Source organism: Esox lucius, chromosome 1 (assembly GCF_011004845.1).
Source record: "Esox lucius isolate fEsoLuc1 chromosome 1, fEsoLuc1.pri, whole genome shotgun sequence".
NCBI lineage: Eukaryota > Metazoa > Chordata > Actinopteri > Esociformes > Esocidae > Esox > Esox lucius.
The window spans coordinates 23,560,529-23,584,329 of NC_047569.1; the positions used below are offsets into that span (position 1 = coordinate 23,560,529).

The 23,801-nt window shown below is 40.8% G+C and overlaps 1 protein-coding gene across 1 annotated transcript; it reads left to right on the forward strand.

Moving 5' to 3' along the window:
* Positions 1-10,779: 10,779 nt before the first annotated feature.
* si:ch211-149e23.4 lies at positions 10,780-22,855 on the forward strand. Its single transcript, XM_010893646.3, has 16 exons — positions 10,780-11,019; positions 13,047-13,376; positions 13,776-14,087; positions 14,672-14,968; positions 15,102-15,258; positions 15,599-15,768; positions 16,039-16,326; positions 16,467-16,630; positions 16,750-16,909; positions 17,264-17,548; positions 19,370-19,532; positions 20,096-20,250; positions 20,395-20,470; positions 21,589-21,622; positions 21,809-21,972; positions 22,097-22,855. The coding sequence occupies exons 1-15, from the start codon at positions 10,953-10,955 to the stop codon at positions 21,962-21,964; spliced, it is 2,814 nt and encodes a 937-aa protein (XP_010891948.2). The 5' UTR covers positions 10,780-10,952; the 3' UTR covers positions 21,965-21,972; positions 22,097-22,855.
* Positions 22,856-23,801: the final 946 nt, after the last annotated feature.

Consider the following 23,801-nt stretch of genomic DNA (forward strand, 5'->3'; position numbering starts at 1 on the left):
TGTTTGTTGGTGTTTTTGTTGGGGTTATTGGTCCCGTCCACATGGCTACTGAAATGTGCCCACCCTATTTTGTGACTATGTACAGTGGATGTAAAAAGTCTACACACCCCTGTGAAAATGCCAGGTTTTTGTGATGTAAAAGAATGAGACAAAGATAAATCATGTCAGAACTTTGTCCACTTTTAATGTGACCTATAATGTTCATTTTTTACTCTTAACTCTTTTCCTACTCTTCAAGTGACTTTAAGTGATGGGGCATGTGAACATTATGGAGCAAATGCGGCCACTCTTAAATCAGTGTTGCACAAATTTCCACCAGGGAAAAAGCTTCCAGGTTCAGAAACATTCCAGAGGCAGTTTTTCCCGCTCAGCTGCCTCCTATCAAGACTTTGTCTGGGCAGGTATATTAAGTCCCCTGTAGAGCAACTCTGGGCTGAGGCAGATAAAGAAGAAGCAGAATATACTTATATGCTACACTACTTTGGGCTGTCATTAGATTTTTGACCTGGCCTGTCATTTGATTTTCCCTTCTATTCTCAGTTTGTTAATAACATTTCCTTAAGGGCCATTCTCCATTCACTCTGTCTCTTCCCATTACAACTTGTGTATTTGTTTATTTTCTTCTTGCCCACATGCCCTTATTGATTTAATGTAATGGTTGTTATAAGAAATCCTCTCTTTGCCCATGGACTATTTTCATGATATAGAACTTACTTAACATTAAGTAGCAAAATAATAAACTTAAAGACATTATTAGCCCCCAAACCATCCTCTCATGCAGAAAGGTAAGTTCAAAATCGCATTCACTTGTTACATTTATGCAGACTTTCTACCTTTATGTCCTTAATGCTTTTAAATATGTATATTGTTTTTAATACATAATATTTTGTATGTTCGCTTGCCTGGGGACTATGGATGTAAATAAGCTGTTAGCTAAATCTAGGAATAACTTATCAGGGTGGAGATGTATATTTTTTTTTTACAAATTGTCCCTGTCTAAATAAATAAAATAAAATAGAGAGAAGTTGGAGTAATGGAGAGGTAGAAGTGGTGTTTGAAACATTGCTTCTCAAACCTAGTGGTCTTTCCTTAGAGAAAACCATTGCTCACACTCACAGATATATAAAAGTACTGCATAGACTTAGGTCTAAAAGCTCAGTAGAGGTACAAATAGTGTCAAGGTTCATAAGGCAAACTGAATAGGGAACATTTTGTATTCAATGTCAGCAAAAAAAATGCTTGGAAAAAATTTGCTTGGAAAATGGTATGAAAGAAGTGGCGCGAATGATGATCAGGCCAGAGATAAAAGTGGTGATCGGGTCTATTGCTATGAGGCTAAAGGTTAGTCAGACAGAGTCTCAATCTGCCTCTCCCGATGTGTGATTGTGGCGATTCCTATATCAACATAGCAAGGCCTCCAACCTACAGCAGTGTGTGGAGTAGGAATGCATTAGTTCAACCTTCAGTGGGTACAAACTGAGGCACCATGAGGGATTTCTGGGGGCTTTACTCTGGTCACCTCGGCCTGTGTTTTCTATACCTAGACCTTCAGACCATTCCAGGCCACATAGGGCTCTGGTCAAGATTATTAGATAGTTGAGTAGAGATCCTAACCTCAGTAATCCAAGAGAACATTTGGTGGACAATGTCTGTTTTGTGAGAACAACTGGATGCATCCATGGGTCTATTCTCTGAAAGCGCTGTGTCATCCCTATTTCTGCCTCCAGCTCCCTCAGATCATTAGCATTATCGATCAGCCCATAACCAGACTAAAATTTTGCAGTGAAGGATAAAAATATCAAAGCTCTTCCTTTATGATATCAACTGACCATATATGCATCCTAAATCAATCCTTATTACTTTATGCATTTTAAAATAATATTTCCCCAATATTAATACCTAACTTAAACAGAAAACAGAAATTACATGTAAATATATTTTAAATGACATTATAAATGAATAATAAAATGTAATCCTTTTAGGCTTGTTGGTAATGAGAAGGTCAATTTGGGTATACGGGTTTTATGTGAATGAAGTAAATTAATTAAGTTTCTTTGTGCTCATGAAAGGACTACTGATCAAGATTATACATTATGGATGATTGCAACTTGCTTTTGTATTGATTGGAGTTTTTACATCAACTTAAAGAAACTTTGACACTGTACATTATAAATATTATAGTTTTATTTAAACCTGGATGTCACTGTTATATCCCTTTCCCAAAAACAAAGCATCCTCATCCTCAGAATGTTGGCGATTTTTTTGCAAATGTACATTTATGTTACAACTTGTCATATTGGATGGATGTGGTGTCTTAAAAGAGAGAAGAAAATTATATTTTGTCTAGGATAGAGCACATTTTATTTGACAGAGCTATGATACTATGGAAATGTTTGTGTGTGTCAAATTTGTAAGCACAATATGAGCTGAAACTACCATAGAAGTACTGTAGTTTTTTGCCAGGAATGTCTATTGGTAACTGCCAGCCTATAGATGGCAGCCATGAGTTTAGTTAAATATTTATGTCTCAATGATAATGTGCATGGGGGCATGGGTTGAATCCCATTGGGTCATAGGGGCCTGGTCACAATAAGTGGGTAGGATAGAGAATAGTTTGCCATTGGGGACACATACCTTACCAACGGGCTGTGTGTGTGTGCCTCCACTCAGTCCTCCCCTGGAGAGACTAGATCAAATATGACTGAAAGTAGCCCTGCAAAGAAGGAACACTTATGTATGATTCAGGCCTATAAAACATATTGATTTGTGGCTTCCCTCACTCCACTCCACAGCCCTCGTCCTGGCCAGTGCCTGGGTAATTTGTCCCCCAGGTCTAAGGTTGTGTGGGAATTTTCTCTTGTGTCAGCTGAGCTGGACTCATCCAGCAGGACAGTAGCACTGCTGCTAGCTCGATTTGGTGGAACTCTAATTACACTGCTTTAAATTAAGAGCTTGATGTCAGGGAAAGCAACATTTTTAACTCTTTTATTGCCATTAGCAATAGGATATCCCCAAAACTTCAACTGTCACATTTATCAAGAACAGAAAATGAGATGTGCACATTTTTTTGCAGTGCTACCACAGAGGTTTTCACCCGAAGGTGAAAACACCACACAACTTCCGTGAGCGATTGTAAGGCAGATTTGTGGTTTCACAAATAGTAACTGCTGTAGTAAAACATTTCTTTAGTTGTTAAATCTAATCTAAATGTAGTTTGAAAAACTATATTTTAACCAATGCATTAAGTAGCTGAAATGGTCATTAATGCAACCAATGAACAAATGTCATGTTTTATATTTGGTGAAAAACGATTACATCGGTGTGTGTTTCATTTGATGTTCAGTGCGAAATTATTGTTAGTTATGTATTTTTCCACACTGGTGTGGTCAAGTGGTCAATAGAACACAGGCTGTGAGAGATTTAAGAAGCATTGGAGCACAGTCAAAACACTGGACCTAACGAAGTGGATGTTCTTTAAGTCTGTCATGATTTATTTATTGTTACAGGCCAACAATCTGGTTACTGAAGTCTAATTTCCATATATTTTTATGTTTTAGAAGTTTTCCTTTCCAGGTTTAAATTAAGTTAAGGTTAACTATAAAGAAGAATATATATTTTTAGCTAACAGATGATGTGGTTCGCTGGGTTGATGATTTACACTGGATTTGTGCTTAGGACCAGAATCACAACTGAAGACCCCTAATGTACACAATACAACTCTTTTGTCTATTAAATCTTTAATAACTTTGTTTTGTTAATGACTACCAAGATAAGAGGTTCTGACCTCATTCTGACCCTGAGAGTAACTGTTTTTAAGGTGTGGCCCCTCTGCTTTTTTCTTCAATGTGTTGTGGTTAAAATACAACCCTGTTTTGCAAAAAATTGTGCCGCTGCGTAAAATGCTAATACATTTTCTTTTAATTGTCATTATGCACCAAATGTTTTCAATGGATGACAGGTCTGGACTGCAGGCAGCCCAGTTTAGCACACACACTCTTTTACTACAGAGCCATGCTGTTGTAATACGTGCAGAATGTGATTTGGCATTGTCTTGCTGAAATGAGCAAGGCCTTCCCTGGAAAAAACGTAATCTGGATGGCAGCATATGTTGTTAAAAATTTTTGAAAATATGACTGATCATGCTATCCTTTTATTTAAGGATAGTGATCATATGAAGCCATTTATTATCACATAGTTGTTTTGCTACTTTTTAAATCATAATGAAAACAGAAATCTCCCAAATGGCCCTGGTCAAAAGTTTATATAGCCTTGAATGTTTGGCCTTGTTACAGACACGAGGAGACACACACAGGTGAAAATGGCAATCAAAGGCAAATTTCCCACACCTGTGGCTTTTTAATCAGTGTCTGTGTATAAAAAGTCAACGAGTTTGTTAGCTCTCACGTCGATGCACTGGGCAGGCTAGATACTGAGCCATGGGGAGCAGAAAATAACTTTCGACAGACCTGCGTAACGAGGTAATGGAACTTTATAAAATATACTTTAAAAATATAAAAAAAATATCAATAGCCTTGCAAATGCCAGTCAGTACTGTTCAATCACTTATTAAGAAGTGGAAAATTTTATTGCATGACATAAGTATTTGTTCACCTACCAACCAGTAAGAATTCCGGCTCTCACAGACCTGTTCGTTTTTCTTTAAGAAGCCCTTCTGTTCTCCACTCATTACCTGTATTAACTGCACCTGTTTGAACTTGTTACCTGTATAAAAGACACCTGTCCACACACTCAATGAAACAGACTCCAACCTCTCCACAATGGCCAAGACCAGAGAGCTGTGTAAGGACATCAGGGATAAATTTGTAGACCTACACAAAGCTGGGATGGGCTACAGGACAATAGGCAAGCAGCTTGGTGGGAAAGCAACAACTGTTGGCGCAATTATTAGAAAATGGAAGAAGTTCAAGATGACGGTCAATTTCCCTCGGTCTGGGGCTCCATGCAAGATCTTACCTCATGGGGCATCAATGATCATGAGAAAGGTGAGGGATCAGCCCAGAACTACACGGCAGGACCTGGTCAATGACCTGAAGAGAGCTGGGACCACAGTCTCAAAGAAAACCATTAGTAACACACTACGCCATCATGGATTAAAATCCTGCAGCGCACACAAAGTCCCTCTACTCAATGTCCAGGCCCGTCTGAAGTTTGCCAATGACCATCTGGATGATCCAGAGGAGGAATGGGAGAAGGTCATGTGGTCTGATGAGACAAAAATATAGGCTTTTGGTCTAAACTACACTCGCCGTGTTTGGAGGAAGAAGAAGGATGAGTACAACCCCAAGAACACCATCCCAACCGTGAAGCTTGGAGGAGGAAATATCATTCTTTGGGGATACTTTTCTGCAAAGGGGACAGGACGACTTCACCGTATTGAGGGGAGAATGGATGGGGCCATGTATCACGAGATCTTGGCCAACAACCTCCTTGCCTCAGTAAGAGTATTGAAGATGGGTCCAGCATGGCAACGACCCGAAACACACAGCCAGGGCAACTAAGGAGTGGCTCCGTAAGAAGCATCTCAATGTTCTGGAGTGGCCTAGCCATTCTCCAGACCTGAACCCAATAGAAAATCTTTGGAGGGAGCTGAAAGTCCGTATTGCCCAGCGACAGCCTCGAAACCTGAAGGATCTGGAGAAGGTCTGTATGGAGGAGTGGGCCAAAATCCCTGCTGCAGTGCGTGCAAACCTGGACAAGAACTACAGGCAACGTATGATCTCTGTAATTGCAAACAAAGGTTTCTGTACCAAATATTAAGTTCTGCTTTTCTTATGTATCAAATACTTATGTCTCTTCACAGTTGAAGTGTACCTATGATAAAAATTATAGACTTCTATATGCTTTGTAAGTGGGAACACCTGCAACATCGGCAGTGTATCAAATACTTGTTCTCCCCACTGTATTTTGAGAAACATTATTCTTAAATTGTTTCACTATTTGCCCATGCAGTTTCACAGAGTGGTGAACCCCTCCCCACCTAAAAGTCTGAAAGACGCATCCTCTCTGGGATGCTCCTTTTATACCCAATGAGGTTACTGACCTTTTGCGAATTAACCAAATTAGTTGTGAAAGGTTCCACCATGTTCTACTTTTGTATTACACAACTTTTCCAGTCTTTTGTTGCCTCTGTCCCAGCTTTTTTGAAATATGTTGCTAGCATCAAATTAAAAGTGAGAATATCATTTTCAAAGAAATAATAAAATTTCTCAGTTTCAACATTTGATTTGTTGTCTTTGTACTACTGTATTGTCTATTGAATATAGCGTTTAAATTATGTGCACATTTCATATATTTTTTTACATTTTACGCAGCATCCAAACCTTTTTGGAAAAGGGGTTATACATTATCTTATTTTCTGCCGGTCCCTGAACAAAATGCCTAGGGTACTGCTTGTGAACAAGTCAAGAACTTGTCCATTTACTGTTTCTCTCAAATGGCGCCCTACATTACTTTTTTTATAGGGTTTTGGAGCCCATAACGCACAATATAGGGAATAAGGCCTTATCACTGGGATGAATCTCAAAAATGAGATCAGCTTTTGGACAACTCATTATGAGTCATTTCCCCCATGTTTTGGGACCTCAGCCACCACAAGGAAAGTTTCCCTCCAGCAGAGTATACCAGGAGTGGTGCCAGGCATGGTGGGCACCTCTTGGATCACCCTGGCCTTGCCAGGTCCAGCCGGGCGCATACAGTACAGCCGGTCCCCAAACCAGAACCATCTGCTGTCCATTTTCACTGCCATGACAGCCTCCAGCACCTCACCCTGGGAGTAATCCCTTACCCACACATCGCAATAACCCCTGACCCTACTCGGTGTGGCCAGTCCCCAAACTCTCAACTGACAATGCAGCGTAGCCCGTTCCCTATGGACTGTAAAGCTTTCTGTCAGATTGAATCATGTGTCGCAAATGGATACTGGGAGTTGTTTCTGAAATACAGACTGCACCTCACTGTAGTGTATCAGGAACTGGCACACACTGGGGCTCCCAGGGCACTGCAGCATGAGCACCAGCTTTATTGAGTGGCATGATAGCGCTGGGCCAGTTCAAACACAGTAATGTACGGGGCACTTTATCATAAACAGCCTTTTCTGCTTGATCAACCACTTACTCTAATGGCAGATTAGTCAACGCAGTCTGTAGCAGTACATTCGAGTCTGGGAGATTGGGAGAGGAATTACCCTCCGCTCAACAGCTTGTCAGAATGCTTTATTAAGCATGAGTAAAATGTTCTGTTCTGGGACTTAAATGCAATGCAGGGCCGTGCCAGGCTAAATAGTGACATGTTGTTGTGTCTCCCCTTCACAAAACCTACAGTATAAAAGAAATAATAGTAGGCCATCATTAATATCACCAGAATCACTTCCCTCCCTCTGCTTTTTTGTTGCAGGCATGTGTTTTAACAGGTGGCCTGAAACCCAGGAGATGCTCTCTAAGAGGAAAAGAAGCCCTGACGTATAATCAATATATTTGGGCTGGTGCCTGTTTCTCAAATTCAAGATGGTCTTCGGCTTTAATTGTGTTACTGTGGTTAAGTTGTGAAGTTCATGCTGAGGCTGTGTCCTGAAGCAGTGTTCTGCAAAAGGTTTTCTGTCTCGGAATGGGCTGCACCACAGACATTTGGTCTCAGTCATTCCACATACCTCATATTGGTTGCTGAGGCGGCTTTATTAATCAAGTCTGGATTCAATGTGGAATCTATCATAGTACCTTGTCTGAGGCTGGGAAACAGGGTTGGTATGGAGGGTTCAAATGAGGAACAGAGTGCAGAAAAAGAATGAATGGAGAGAAAATATTCCCCTTTGCATTGTGTGAAATGGCTTGTCACAGCTCTAGAGAACCTCATCTCAATGACCTCTGTAATTTCAATCACTACTGGTCTGATTGTCTGACTCCTTTTCTACTCTCTTTTCCAAAGAAACTGTCTGTGTGTTTGTGAAGGAAAGAGGAAGAGAGAAGTTTGTAACTGTACTTATGATATAAATGGATGTCAAGTATATGTATGTGAAATGTAGTTTGAAAATTCCCAAATAGCTTTTAACACTAGTGAGTCACAGAATGCTGCAGACAGTCAATGTTTCAGACAATACGCAGCAGACCATAGGTTGTAAATACCAATGAGGAGAAGTTCCTAACTATTCCCACAGCTAAACCGCTCCTATAACGTCATGGATACCACTGAATGTAAATACATTTTCTGGAAAAATGTCTTTTTAGGCTTTATGCTCATGTAATTATCCAGATTAAGTCAGAGAAGTATTTGCTATTAAAAGCTTATGACCCATATAATTCAATTATGCTTTTGAAACGTGTACCTCATGATGTCAAATATGGTTTAGTATTGGGAGACAAAATCATCTGTGTTTCATTGTCTTTCTGTAAATCATGACTGTAGTAGAGAAAAAATCAGATAGTAGAGAAATCATCAGATATGGATATGGATGGTCTATTATATACAGAGTGGTTGGACTGTATACTACCACAGATAAACCTATTTACAGAAACACATTTCTATTTGGATTGAAATGTTTGTCCAGTTCGTTGGGTGTTATAACCTGGCAGGCAGTGAAATATTGAAATGTAATAAAGCCTAAACCGGAAACCAAGGGAGGTTATTATTTGAGGTCTTCCTGTTTACTGCAGAAACTGCCAGTCTGGTGTATGTGGGGGAGTGAGTATGTGTGTCTGTTCATGGGTGCGAGCGAACAAAGGTCCATGCATGTGAGATTGGGAGAAAACCATTGTGAGAGACAATACAATATAATCTAATAAGCAATGTCCTCTTTAAAATGAGTCCAGGTGAAGTAATTTTTTTGTAGTGCTGTGGTTTGGCCGCTGGAACTAAATTGAACCAGGTTGTCTCAGTTGCAACCAAATATTCAGATTAAAATTTTTGTGTTTGCAAAAATGTTATGAAAAACAATTATTTATGCCGTGACAGTGAATTGACTAATTAGAGCAAGACAACATCATTGCCAAGTTTTTGTTTGTGAAATATTTCAATGTTGTTTAAGATACTGGCAAGCTCCATCTGATTAAAAACACAAAATCTGCTAAACAGAGTTGTTAATACAACTATTGCTCTATACTGAACCTTCTGTGATTCAAAATGTTATTTTCAGATCATTCATTATTACTGTATGTTGATGTGTCTGTGCATGATCAATTCCAATCTTTTTCTACTTGGTTTTGTTTGAATACAGAGGGTGTTTGAGTAAAAAAAAAAGACACCTTACAAAGCTCCTTTCAGTTGCTGTATCTGCTTTCTGTCTCTCTGAATGACTCAGAATACCGTTGAAATCAGACACACACACACACACGTTAACGCACTATTTGATGAATCAGCATCCTTTTTCAGTCATTTCATTCACTTTATAGTGCTGATAGTGAGTAAATTGGTGTCAGTTTGTCAGGAAACTGAGGGGGTACCTCTGGTCTATGGCACATTCACGGATAGACAAAATAAACGCTCTTACTGATGACAGGCTGGAGTGCTAGCTAGATGAACGAAAACTTGAGATACTCATCCATCTGCATCATCCACTAATGGGCCTTTAGCACTAGCTTTCATTAGCTACATAGCGGCCAACAGATTACCGAATGTAAAACCTTTTGAGGAGGATTTACAGTAGGATATTTATGTGACGAGGATCTTGGTTAATGCACATTTTGCTATATGATTCACATTCTCTGGAAGACACTTGTTCCTGAAGTACAGCAGCACAGCACTAACATTCCTGTTTTGTTTTTGTAAGACATACTGTAGCCAGCTGCAGACATTAAGAATATTTTCATGTGAGTGTTCATCCACCCTGTTCCCATTATTCCCTGCAGGACATTTCCAACGACACATTATGTTTCGTAAATTGCCAAGTCTGACTAGAAGGAAAACAGACATGAAGGAAATTAGTGGGAAATACTGTTGTAAAACAATGCCTTTGTCAATGATTTGCAGAACGGTAGGCAGGCAGTGAGAACCAGTGAGGTGACTTGGTAGACAGGATGTGTCTCTGAGGACACCTGCAGGGATGAGCCAGGCTGAAGTAGTGGTTAAAGGAACCGTGTTGACTGAGGAAATCAACAGTTACATTATGCAGTGTCACTTTCAGCTGCCACCACCGAGATTTGAAAATACGGGCTTTCTGCTGAGTTAAAAAGGTGCCAGCCATGACAATATGACTACTGCTGTATTGAACCAAACACAATAGTGTCAGCGAACAGAGAGCATCTAGGACAGATTTGTGCACATACGACATATAGGGCATCAAGTGTACAAAATGGTTCAAAGCAATGTATTTCTACTGTTTGCGTGCATGTGTGTGTGTGTAGTTTTACTGAACAAATGGGTTGGTTAAGGTTAAGTTTAGGTTTAGGGTTAGGGGGTAGGAAACAGATTTCTGGGTAAAACTTAAATTTCTGGTCCCCACAAAGATAGAAATATAAATATGTGTGCATGTGTGTGTGTGTGTGTGTGTGTGCTTGTTTCCAAGAACACAGAAAAATGTACTTACATAAAAACATGAATAAGTCACTATTCAAAATGCTTTTGTAGGCTTAGGTGTTGAGTTTAAGATTATAGGGAAGGGATAAAGTCAGGGTTAGAGGTTTGGGAAAATAGGTTTTGAATTAACAAAAAAGTTATATTCCTGAAATTCATGAAAACATGGTGTTTGTGTGTGTGTACAACTTTGTATGCAAAAACAGCCTGCTTATAAGGTTCTGGGTTGTGAAGAACACACCCTCTACTGCTAACTCTGTCTACTTCTCTTTCATGCATGCGTGCACTCTCATACTTTCTCACACATTCTCTTTCACACACATACACACCCCACACACCACATACACACTGAACATCACTCAAAGTACACATTTAAATACCCACCCATGTAGAAAAGTTTAAATTCAACCCTCAATCTCAGTGATACCAACATGGGATGCTCATGGCTGTTGATCTTGGGCTTTATCCTAAATATGTTTCACTGCTTGGACATGATTGGTAAGTTAACTGCAAAGTTATAATCCATTTGTTTATGGGTTGAGTTTGCAAGCCCTTAAAGGGGCTTGTTTAACTTGTGGCATTTACTTATCATGCTTGATTAGTCTAATTATATAGGCTTATAAGCCCAAGAGAAGAGCTTTTTGAAATTGTCTGAATTATTTTTGTCTGCATTACATTATAAACATACTAGCATATTTTATATATTTAAACAACACTTTATTACTGACCCAAGTTTTTATTACAATTTCGGCTTTAAGTATCAGCTACTAAACCTCTTAGGTTGGTTTCATGATCTTTTAAGATAAATGTTTCACCTTCAGGGACACCATGAAACATTTTGCAATGATGCCACTGAGTGTGCAACTCGAGTGTTCAGAACTGGGGACTATGTGTTGTTAGTCACAAAGACCTCACAGTTTGACATGGTTGATCTAGCCTGAGAAATCACTGTGGAATTTCACACAGTTGAAATATAGTATATGTGCATGTTTTGAAACACTGATCTATTTTGTTTGATCACAAGCAGTTCAGGGTTACATTTCAGTTCTCTTACTAGCAACCCTTGAAAGATGAAATTATGCGCAATATATGGAGAATCCATGAATGCTTGTTGTTGGGAAGAAGCCAAGAGAAAGTGATTTACTATTAAACCACAGCAGTTAATGCGACTATCCTGTTATATACTGGCTCTGTATGGTAAAGCACCTTAACTCTAAGTGGAGACAATTGTATCTCCTTGGTTGTTGAATAAGACAATGCCTCTGTTTCACAGTAGTGGACATTATTGTGCATTTTAAGATGCTTATGTGATTATTTGCAGTGCATCAGCAATGCATTTAAGTGTCTGAAATATGCTTGGCTGACTTTAATGGTATTAATAATTCCCAAGGACAAATGATAACTTACTTTTTATGAACTAGCTCTCCCTCTCTCTATTTCCTGCTTCACTATAGTCTCTGGACTGCACACATGCACCCAGATTTGTGGTTTAGGCTTAAACATGACTCACCGTAAATGAAATATGAGCATTTTGGGATGTACTCAACTTTGTGATTGTTTTCATGTGTTGTTATGTACAACCCAAATCCTCTTATTTTATTGGGTCCAAAAAATGGTGGCCAGAGCCCTTATGGTTGGAGACATGAGAGCTATCCCCATTAAAGTATCCCAGTGGGACAGCATTTTATACCATTTGTGATATGAGGTCTTAGACTGGAATCAATTTTTTTCCATAACCTAATGTGCTCAACTGTCATCATTCTGTACTAGGTGGCTCTGGAGTCATAAACTAGTTTGCCTTACGTTTCCACTGGCTAATAGCTTGACTGTGTCTTCAAGTGTTCCATAATGTAGAGATAGAATAGAAGCTTTAGGAGGAGGTAAGAGCAGAGGAGTAGGTAGTTGGTATGTAGTGGACTGTGTTTTTTCCTCGCAAAAATGAAAAAAAAGTCTGGTCGGTTTTAAGTGTGTCCATTAAAAAATGCTTTAAATTAAAACAGTAAAAAACGTCCCCCAATCCTGGCCAATGTCTCAGATAATCAGACCAATGTCCTTATTATGTAGTACACTTGGTCTGACCAGGGCCATGGGAAGGTCATTTGGGACACTCACAGATTATGGCAAGTCAGAGCTGTGTCACATTGAGGAACCCAGTGCAGCCTGTAGACAGTTTTAATTTCATTAACATAATGGAGTCCTGCATTAAACCTTCACTGCTGGGACCAGACCCTTTTTTAACTGCCACAATGAATATGCAAAGTTCAATCCAAGTCTTTAGCCTTGGATCAACACATAACCCATGTTATGTTCTTATTTGCATATTGCCTATACCTGTAAGCCTTTTGATACAAAATACAAAGTAGTCCCATTCACTTGGACTATATGTGTCACAAAAGGTACCCTATTCTAGATATAGTCTGTATATAGTCCACTACAAGTAGAGTAACTTAAAATGTTTGGGAACCACCAATACATGTGGTGCCATTTTGGACAAACAACCACAGTCAAAGTTTTATTTTGTACAGATATCAAGGGGGACCTTGAAATTGAACATGAAGTCACTGGGATTCTTGGAGAGGATGTGTTTCTCCACTGTCATTATCTGGGACAGAAGGACATCACAGACGCCTCATGGAAAGGTCCTGAATCTGGAATAAAGAGATCAAGGAAGAAATTAAGTGGCTACAAGAACAATAATCCCTTCAGCAATGACCCAGACTTCTCTATCCCGGCCTCTCCCACCAACCTGACGGTGAGGCTAAGAGTGTCCAGTCTGGAGGTCCAAGGGGAGTACACCTGTATGTTCGAAACTGATACAGATGAGTGGACCGACAGCATGTTTCTCACTGTCCTGGGTAAGTTTGAGTACTCATGCTAGCCCAGTTTAATAAAAACAAAAATAATGTATCATTCTCTTCCTTAAGTAATCACTGATCTGCGATTATTTTACCATACTGTATGTCATGTCCTTCATTGCAAAGAAGCAATGAAGGATACCTTTGAAGATATTAGAAAAAGCTTCAGATGGCCAATGGTTGGAAAAGCATACCTAACACCTAGATGGTAGAAGGATGGAAGTAAACCATGACTTCCTGATGACATTAGATTAAGTTGGAATGGAATCTGTGACATTACCTTGTAATCAAAGCTATGGCAAATACAAGAACACGAACACAAACACCCTTTACATATATATATATTTGTGATCCAAGCAGTATCCTCTTCATGTGTGTTGTATTGCTTTGGTTTTATAGCTCAGCCTGATATCCACACAGTCGTGACACAGGACACAGACGACGTCACCCACTACCAGTCAGTCACATGCACAGCGGCCAATGGTAAACCCACGGCAATGATGGGCTGGGAGATCAATGGCAACCCTCCCCTTGAAGACTTCTTCACCGTGGTGTTTAGTAACACCAGTTACATCAATGGCACTGGCACCGTGACCAGCACCCTGCGCTTCCCCACCCACCTACAGGACCAGGACCGGGTGACCTGTGTGGTCCAGCACCCCACCCTGCCTGACAACACCACCTGGGTCCCAGTGCGGGTGGAGACCTTCAGTAAGACAGTACCTTATTCTCTTAATCGGCATAGGGCTTAGGAAAGGGTGCGATTTGGGTTTGGGATGCATCATTATACAGTATATTGGTTTATGTGAACAGTACTAGGCATTCCTCCCTTAAAATGAGTTCATTTGGGAATTCAGCCAGTCTGCACAGATGTGTTATATAGAGTTCAGTTGGACTACATTGAGATGTGTAATGTAGAGTTCAGTCAGACTACATTGAGATATGTGATGTAGAGTTCTGTCTGACAGAATTGAGATGTGTGATACAGGGTTTAGCCAGTCTGTATTTAGGTGTGTGCTACATGGTTTAGCCAGTCTGTATTTAGATGTGTGATACATGGTTTAGCCAGTCTGTATTTAGATGTGTGATACATGGTTTAGCCAGTCTGTATTTAGATGTGTGCCATCAGGTTCAGTCAGACTGTATTGAGATTGGTGATACAGAATTAACACCTGCTGTCAGCTGTAGACTGCTGAACATATGAAACAGGCATTTCTCTTTTAAACCAACCAGCATTGACCATTGAAAGGCCATTCCCATCTGACCATATACATTTTTTTTACTTCTCTTCGCAGTGGCCCCCAACATAAGCATTGAGACTGACCTGGTTCTAGAGGATGGGAAGGAATTTTGGGTGATCAACTGTTTTGCAACCGGAGGGAGACCAGACGCTAACATAACCCTAGCTCTGCCTAATCAGGAGTTCAGTCTCATGCTACATCAAGAAGAGGTTATCATGGATCCTCCAGGCACACGAGTCAGGTCATACCGCCTCCCAGCTGAGATTCACCAAGGGGAAAACATCACCTGCCTGTTTGACCACCCCAAGTTCCCACACAGAGAACCAAGGACTGTCACTTTGCCCACCTTCTGTAAGTTTGGCCTGATCACACGTTTTTTCTGTGGATTCGGAGCCAACGGTAGTCTTAGAAGGCTGCTTTTCATTTTCCTTACTTCATAACAGACTCTTTGTTGGATCTTATGTTTTCACTTCCTATTGTGTAGATCTGTCTGCTGTTCGGCTGCTGAACTCTGGGTTGGCAGACAGCCGCGACATGAGCCCAACTGTAGAATCCGTGGTGCTGAAAGAAGGACAGATCAATGCCAGCATAAGACTAGAGGTCGTTGGGAATGTACCACGTTACAGTATTGTATGCATTAAGTAAGAATAGCAGTATTTCCGTCATAATACAGACAAGATGTCCCATAATTCTTACCTTCTTTTAATCTAAGACATGGCACAACAGTGCCATGAAGGAGCTGTTGGGATAATCAGTAAGGAAAATGTAACAAATATCAAAACTGCCACTATTTTTACTAGACTAAAGTTGCACCACTAAGGCAGCTTTGAGCTTCATTTGGTCGAAATCTACAGGCACAAGATGCAGATTTTGTTGAATTCATTTTCAGTAGCAATCATCAAGTTAGTGACATCATTCCTGTCTTCCCACGTTTGGCGTGTGGGTTACTGTAACTGTGTCCTGTCTTGTGTTGTCTCTTAGACAAGAACAGTCTCACCCTGAAGACGTACTGGTGACTGGCAGTGATCTCATCCTGCCGGGACCTGTGGAGCTTCACCACGCAGGGCTGTATGAGTGTCAGGCCTACTACTACAGCCACAGGGCCACTGCACTGCTGGACATCATCGTCACACCGCACATGGAGCAGACTGGTACCAGCAGAGACTTGTCTATAGATTAGATGTACTATAGTGGGTCCTGGTTAAATGTTTGGAAATCAGGCTAAACTTACATCATTTTACAACTGGTGAAGACATCTCGGTCAGCTTGCGGTTTGAAGCGAACAAGTACATCTTAGTTAAATGGACTTCTACCACACATTTGGTTTTATTTCTAAAAAAATATTGTCAGCATAAATTGGTTGCTTTTCTTGTGCACCGTTAAGTGATCAGGATGTTTATAGCCTTTTCTTGATGTCCCAGTGGCTGTACCTCCCAGAATGAAGATTGATGTCCAGGACAGACTGGGTGACAGGTTCATTGAGTGCCTGGCTGCAGACTCTGTCCCTGTTGCCAATGTTTCCTGGGTTCTACCTGAGGGTGTGTCTGGGCCCTCCTGGTCCAATCTGACATCCAATAATGGAACCTATTCGGTCAGCAGTGTTGTAATCCTGCCTGCCTGCTCAGCCCACAATCTCCACATGGAGTGTGTGATCGATCATTCTGTGTTTGTGATTGCAGAGAGAATACGGATTTCACTCCCAAAATGTGGTATGTTCATCAAACACACAAATGACCATTTGTTTGAATGTAAGATTACAATGTGTTCATATTAACAACATGTATCCTATATCTCTGTTATTGTATTGACATTGACGACATGTATCTTACATCATCCTGTCTCCATACAGCTCCACCTAATATTACCCTCCAGTCCAGCATTGAGTGGGCGGAGGACACAGCATACACGCTGGTGAGGTGCACAGTGGACAGTGTGAGGCCTGCTGCCTCCATCTCCTGGAGTCTTGGAGACAGAGACAATAGTGCCAGTCAGCTCATGGAGTTACAGGAGCAGGTAAAGGGAAAACATTTGCTTAATCATATAGCCTTCCATAAACAATGGGTACTACAAATAAAAAGGCCAGCATTGTGCGATGTCGTTTGCACACTCTGACATTGTCTTTCGACTCATAGATTCAAGGGCAGCCCAGGATCCTCGCTGACGGCTCTGTGACGGCCCACAGCGTTGTGAGATTCCCCACTGCCATGTTGGCAGGCCGGAATGTGTCCTGCGTGGTGGATCACCTGGGTCTGGAGAGGCCAGAGAGAAAAGGGATACTGCTGCCCAGGCTGGGTACGTTACTTCATGACTTCATAGTAAATGTGTCAGATGGCGTTTTAAAACCCTGCTCTGCAAATGAACTGGCCGACTTACTGCACCGACACAGTCTCCCGCGCAATACACACACCATATATCACTGGGTATGAATTAAAATGACGTCTAAAAACCTAAATATACCAGTTACTTGTATTATTTTGCTGTTACTACCTTTATTGATTACCTGTTATTATTCATTCATTTCATTTCCTCTATCGTTAGGTTTTTGTTGCAAGGAAATGGCGAGTGGGCCTTTTGTTAAATATATCCTGTTATATCCTGTTCATTTGACAATTGAAACTTGAAACCTCTTTCTTGTCCGCCCCTCAGAAACCCCTATGATTCATGCCTTTGTTGTGAGTCAGAAGGACTCACCAATGTGGCTTGCTGTGTGTGAGTACAGAGGGTTTAGGCTTGGAGCACACCTCTCCTGGGACCTACCGGAGAACGCTACAGCCCAAATCTCTCTGCACTCCAGGTATGAAGGAATGAGAGTGCTGACCAACCTCACCTATGAGTTCCCTCTGGCACTCCATGAGGGGCAAAACCTGACATGCTTGATTCAGAATCACCATGGACTAAATATGAGCAAGACTGTCCACGTCCCCAAATACTGTAAGTGTAAATTAATGATGAATGGATATGAATAGATACAGTCATGGCCAAAAGTTTTGGCACCCCTGAAACTTTTCCAGAAAATCAAGTATTTCTCACAGAAAAGTATTGCATTAACACATGTTTTGCTATACACATGTTTATTCCCTTTGATTGTATTGGAACAAAACAAAAGAAAGAAGGAAAAAAACCTAATTGGACATAATTGCACACAAAACACCAAAAATGGGCTGGACAAAATTATTGGCACCCTTTCGAAATTGTGGATAAATAAGATTGTTTCAAGCATGTGATGCTCCTTTAAACTCACCTGGGGCAAGTAACAGGTGTGGGCAATATAAAACTCACACCTGAAAGCAGATAAAAAGGAGAGAAGTTGACTTAGTCTGTGCATTGTGTGTCTGTGTGTACCACACTAAGCATGGACAACAGGAAGAGGGGAAGAGAACAACAACAATCTCAAGGTTACAAGTCCATCTCCAGCGATCTAGATGTTCCTTTGTCCACAGTGCGCAGCATTGTCAAGAAGTTTGCAACCCATGGCACTGTAGCTAATCTCCCTGGACGTGAACGAAAGAGAAAAATTGAGGAAAGGTTGCAACGCAGGATAGTCTGGATGGTGGATAAGCAGCCCCAAACAAGTTCCAAAGAAATTCAAGCTGTCCTGCAGGCTCAGGGTGCATCAGTGTCAGCACGAACTATCCGTCGACTTTTGAATTAAATGAAACGCTATGGCAGGAGACCCAGGAGGGCCCCACTGCTGACACAGAGACATAAAAAAGCAAGACTACAGTTTGCCAAATGTACTTGAGTAAGCCAAAATCCTTCTGGGAAAACGTCTTGTGGACAGGTGAGACCAAGATAGAGCTTTTTGGTAAAGCACATCATTCTACTGTTTACCGAAAACGGAATGAGGCTTACAAAGAAAGGAACACTGTACCTACAGTCAAATATGGTGGAGGTTCAAAGATGTTTTGGGGTTGTTTTGCTGCCTCTGGCACTGGGTTCCTTGACTGTGTGCAAGGCATCATGAAATCTGAGGATTACCAAAGGATTTTGGGTCGCAATGTAGGGCCCAGTGTCAAAAAGCTGGGTTTGCATCCGAGATCGTGGGTCTTCCTGCAGGACAACCCCAAACATACTTAAAAAAGCACACAGAAATTGATGGCAACAAAGCACTGGAGAGTTCTGAAGTGGCCAGCAATGAGTCCAGATCTAAATCCCATTGAACACCTGTGGAAAGATCTTAAAATTGCTGTTGGGAAAAGGCGCCCTTCCAATATGAGAGACCTGGAGCAGTTTGCATAGGAAGAGTGGTCCAAAATTCCAGGTGAGAGGTGTAAGAAGCTTATTGATGGTTATAGGAAGCGATTGATTTCAGTACATTTTTTCCAAAGGGTGTACAACCAAATATTAAGTTAAGGGTGCCAAAGATTTTGTCCAGCCCATTTTTGGGGTTTTGTGTGCAGTTATGTCCAATTTGCTTTTTTCCCTTCTTTCTTTTGTTTTGTTCCAATACAAACAAAGGGAATAAACATGTGTATAGCAAAACATGTGTTAATGCACAACCTTTCTGTGAAAAATACTTGATTTTCTGGAAACATTTCAGGGGTGCCAACACTTTTGGCCATGACTGTATAGACAGAGATTAAACACCAAGCACCACCAGTGATCTTACATGTCTTACTACACATACATTGTTCAAATAACAAATTTGTCACGATAACAGGTATTTACTTGCCAGGCTCCAATTAAACAGTTAACTACATGTCCGTTGATTGCCAATAAAGATTGATTTTTGAACCCTTTCTCCTCCCACAGACATCCTATCTGTCAGAGTGCGGAACCAAACCACTCCCCTGTGCAGAACTAAAGGGTGTGAACCTCTTATTCACCGAGTGGCCCTGAAGGAGAACCTCCACAACCAGAGGATCCTACTCCAGGTTCATGGCAGAGTGCCAACATACAACCTTACCTGTAACAGGTGATGCATCCTGTCTTAATCTGGGTTTGCAATCTCATACAGCAAAATAATGTGTTTCCTCCCATCAGCTGTGGATGTTCAAATGTGTACTAGTTAGTCTCCTGAAAGGGTTTACCTACCGAATGAACAGAGTGAGGTGTATTAACACTGTAATTATGACTTATTCAGATATTACCAGGGATGCAGTGCAGTGAGGCCCAGCCCAGGGGAGTCTGCCCTTACTGCCTGGCCATGCAGTCACTGGAACTAAATATCTATGTTATCAGGGACAAAGTGACTCATAAAGTAGTACATCCTCAGAGGTGCTATTCTGGGTAAAAACATATCTAGCGGATGACACCAATAGGCACGGTAGATCTACAAATACAACCTGTAATTATGTCATATGTTTGGGTTGCTGCAGTACTTTTGCTGGACACGTCCGTTGTGATAAGAATGAGACCTTTCCCCATCACCTGCTTGCTGTCTAAACATGACTGCCTCATGTGCCGTTTAGCAGAGAAACAGATCAGACAAATCTGTGCAGCGTGTAATGGCCTCTCTGTGTCCTCTGCATGGTGAAGGAGCGACGGCTTATTAATCCAAATGGAGGGCCCGGCTCTGGTGTTCCAGTCAAAGGAGTGGGAGGCTGGCCTGTACATCTGCCTTGCATCTTTCTACCATCATCAGGCCTCTGTCCATATTCAAGTGGAGGTGACCAGCGAAGAGGAGCAGCTCAGTGAGTGTTCCCTTCTGTATGAGTCTCCAGTGACCCACATTATTGAACACGTTGCATTGCTTTATAGTGGCCACCTAGAATAGGTTAGGTGCACGTGACGCCTGTTCCGTTCTGTCTAACCTGATGAATTCATGCGTTGTGCAGTGATACTCTTCATCGTCTGCTTCTCCTCGGCTGCAGCCATCATGATCCTCCTCGTCGTCAGTCTGTGCGTTTTCTGGTATGTCAATTGAAATTAATGCATCCTCCTGTAGTTGACAGACAGACAGCAGCTCAGCAGGTGATATATCGACAGGTAGCACAGGCAACCGGCAGGTTAGCAACAGACAAACAGGATATGTGGTCTGTGAGTCTGAATGTTACCACAGCTTAGCGTGACCACAGTGCTAAGCTATTCATAAACAGGATGCTCTGTGGCATGAGCAGACAGGTACTTCCGCCACCGAAACTAACAATGTCTTGTTTCTGTCTGTGGTAAATTTTAATATTTTCCTTCAGTTGTTATGGTATCGCTAAAATGTAGCGATTGACTACTCTGGAAGAAATCATCAACTGTTGAGTTCATGTTGTCATTAAACCCAGACGCTAGGCTGGATATTCTAAATCACATCCAGCAGTCATGTCTTGTTGCTGTCACTGGAACAGAGAGTCAGCCATAAAGTCAAACAGGGGCACTGCATAGGGAACAGTGTACCATTTACGATGTGCCTCCTGTAAGAATGTCTGGTAAATACTATATACACAGACACACTTACAGCTTCAGTTCAGAGGCTGATTAAGTGTCTTTGGTCGGAACATTTGGTCAAGGTGCCATTGGTGCAATGAGCCTCACTGTCCCATTGTCCCTGGTTCTTGTGGGAAGGCCCAGTCAGGCTAATTTGGGAAGGTCAGTTAGTTGGACAGTGTAAGCAGAGAGAACATGACTCCCCAGGAGAATAGCTATTTCAGGATTTGCTTCTGTACTGGACCCCGGCGCTGGGAACACTTTTTGACAAGAGTGGGTCTTCACGGGCCCGCTTGGTGTCATGGGGGTCATGATGTATGAGGAGAGCTAATGCAACTGACATCAGAGAGATCAATGATGATGACTTAGTTTACCATAATTCTGGTCATATAATCTGGTCACATAACACATTCACAGTTCACACTGACTCCCTTAGTAGAACAACATTATCCCCATGACAACAGCGCATCCAAGAGGTGCAGATTGGTCATAGAAGAATGTTTGAAATTTGATATTTATTGAATTGAGGATGATACCCAACTGTAAAAACAATTACATAATGTTTGGTAGTCTGTCACTGTAAGATAAATAAAAAATGCTTACTTTTTCTGCAGCAAAAGAAATGGAGAAGACCGATCCAAATCTAAGGTATGTATCAGTGTATTTTATTGTATAGTTTTTCTGTTGAGCTCTTAAAAAAAAAATCTGAATTAATGTTTTTGACCTATTGAATTCCAATAGCTTCAATCCATAGGTCTTCATACAATTAACCAATGTGCTTTGTCCCCCTCTGTCCTATCTTTCCTGTTGCACTGGACACTGAAATCCTTTAAGAAGCGGGAATCGCTAGCAACCCTGACCCCTCTGACACAGGAACCTTGCTCTCCAGAGCTGAGGAAGGGGAATGGAGCAGTTATAGGAGGGGATGGCGAGGCTTACACCCATCTGCTCAGTTATTCTATAGTCATTGATGTCAGATCCACTGTGTAAACAATATGGTAAGACCTGAATAACCCTATATTATACATTATTGCCCTACTTTTAACCAAACCTTTATGGTTCCTCACCAAGATCATTGGGGGAAAAGGGTTCATTTTAACACAGTCTTACAATATATTTCAGAGACCACTTGCAAACGTGCTTCAGGATCCTGTAAACGCCTATGTGGTGCATTATTTCGGATCCCAAACCAGGCAGCTTCCAGACAGCTCCTGATCCACTGTGTAACTAATGTTTTGTTATTGCAAATTTGAGCCAGTAAGCAGTTAAATTATGTATAACTGTAATTATATTCTACCTACCAAGGACCAAGTGGCTTAATGTAATAAAACCCAGTACAGCATAAGCTTGTATCTAGTTTAAATGTAAGTATCTTTAACAATCAGATCTCCAATCTCAATAATTTTACAATGGATGTAATTGTTTTACAATGTATTTACAAAGGTGCAAGAAACATTGTAGGTTTCAGTGCAGTCAAAATGGATTTAATGAAGATTGTTTTACAAACCATTAAAATGTTCCCATTTCTAACTGAAAGCAATAACTAATAGTAAAACAAAATGCAAGTGCGTGCCATGTTAGGGGTTACAATTGCTTTGATGTGTGTGTCCATGTCCAAAGACACTTGACATGACATTCAGGACACAGAATCAACTCTCCAGCTGTTTACAATATAAAAAAAGCCAAGCAGGTCAAGCTACAATAGGACATTGTTTTCTGTGCTTTCTTGTTTTTATTGATGTTTTCAAGAGTTAAATTGTCTTTGTGTGTATAGCTTATGTCTATTTTGCTGTTTTCATTTTTGTGCTAAACTTGTCATTTTTTGTGATTGTGTAATGTTATAAAACCCTGAGCATTATCATTAAAGTTAGTCTAAAGTGTATTTTGTTGTAAAACCTTATTTGGAAAGATTGAAAAAAAAATATTGAGAAGTGATACAAGCACAATGGAGAAATTGTTGTTGAACAAAGCTAATGCTATTTTTCAGTTAACGACTGACTTTCAATATGCACATGGAAAGACCAGAATAGTAAAATGGTAGCTGGAGCTGTACTGTTTGTATTACAATGCATCCGTTGATATGCTATTGATCATAACAGGTTATTGAAAAAAAACTATATAATGAATTTACATCACCTGCAATTACATGATTGTAATGTTGGTTACTAAATAGAACCCAGAGAGTGTTCTTCTGTCGGAGCTTCTCTGACATCCGACATTTACAGAGTGGTTTCCCTCAAGGCAGTTACCTTGGGCTGTTACTCTTCCCAACTGTATGTACAAACGTTTTTATACTGTTCTTACAAGAAGCAAAAATGACTATATGCTCATGGTTCCACATGGTTATACATGTCAGCACCACTGCCAGCAAGCTTACTGAGACAGAAGTTGCAGTCAATATCCGACTGAGGGATTAACAGTTTAAACCATTGTTTATGGTTTAAAACAGTCTCTAAAAACAAACTTAACTAGAATTGTGCATAAAGGGTGTGACAACTGAGCAAGCTGAAAAGGAAATTAGCTGATCATTTATCAAGGACGTGTCACATTGACAAAGTTGTTATAAAAATAGGGAGAGGTATGCCTATAATTATTATTATTTTTTTACAAAAAGATCAACTGTGCTAATGGTTCACAACTCAGATTTTGTCACATCTTGATTACTGTGCAGTATTATGGTCAAGTGAAGGTAAAAAAGACCTTAAAACAGAACAGCCCACCATGTCCTCAACAAGCAGACACATAACTAACATCAAGGTGGGCATCTGACAGCCTGTTCATCCCCACCTGCTTGTTCGGCGGACCTGAATTCTGCCCAAAGACTCTG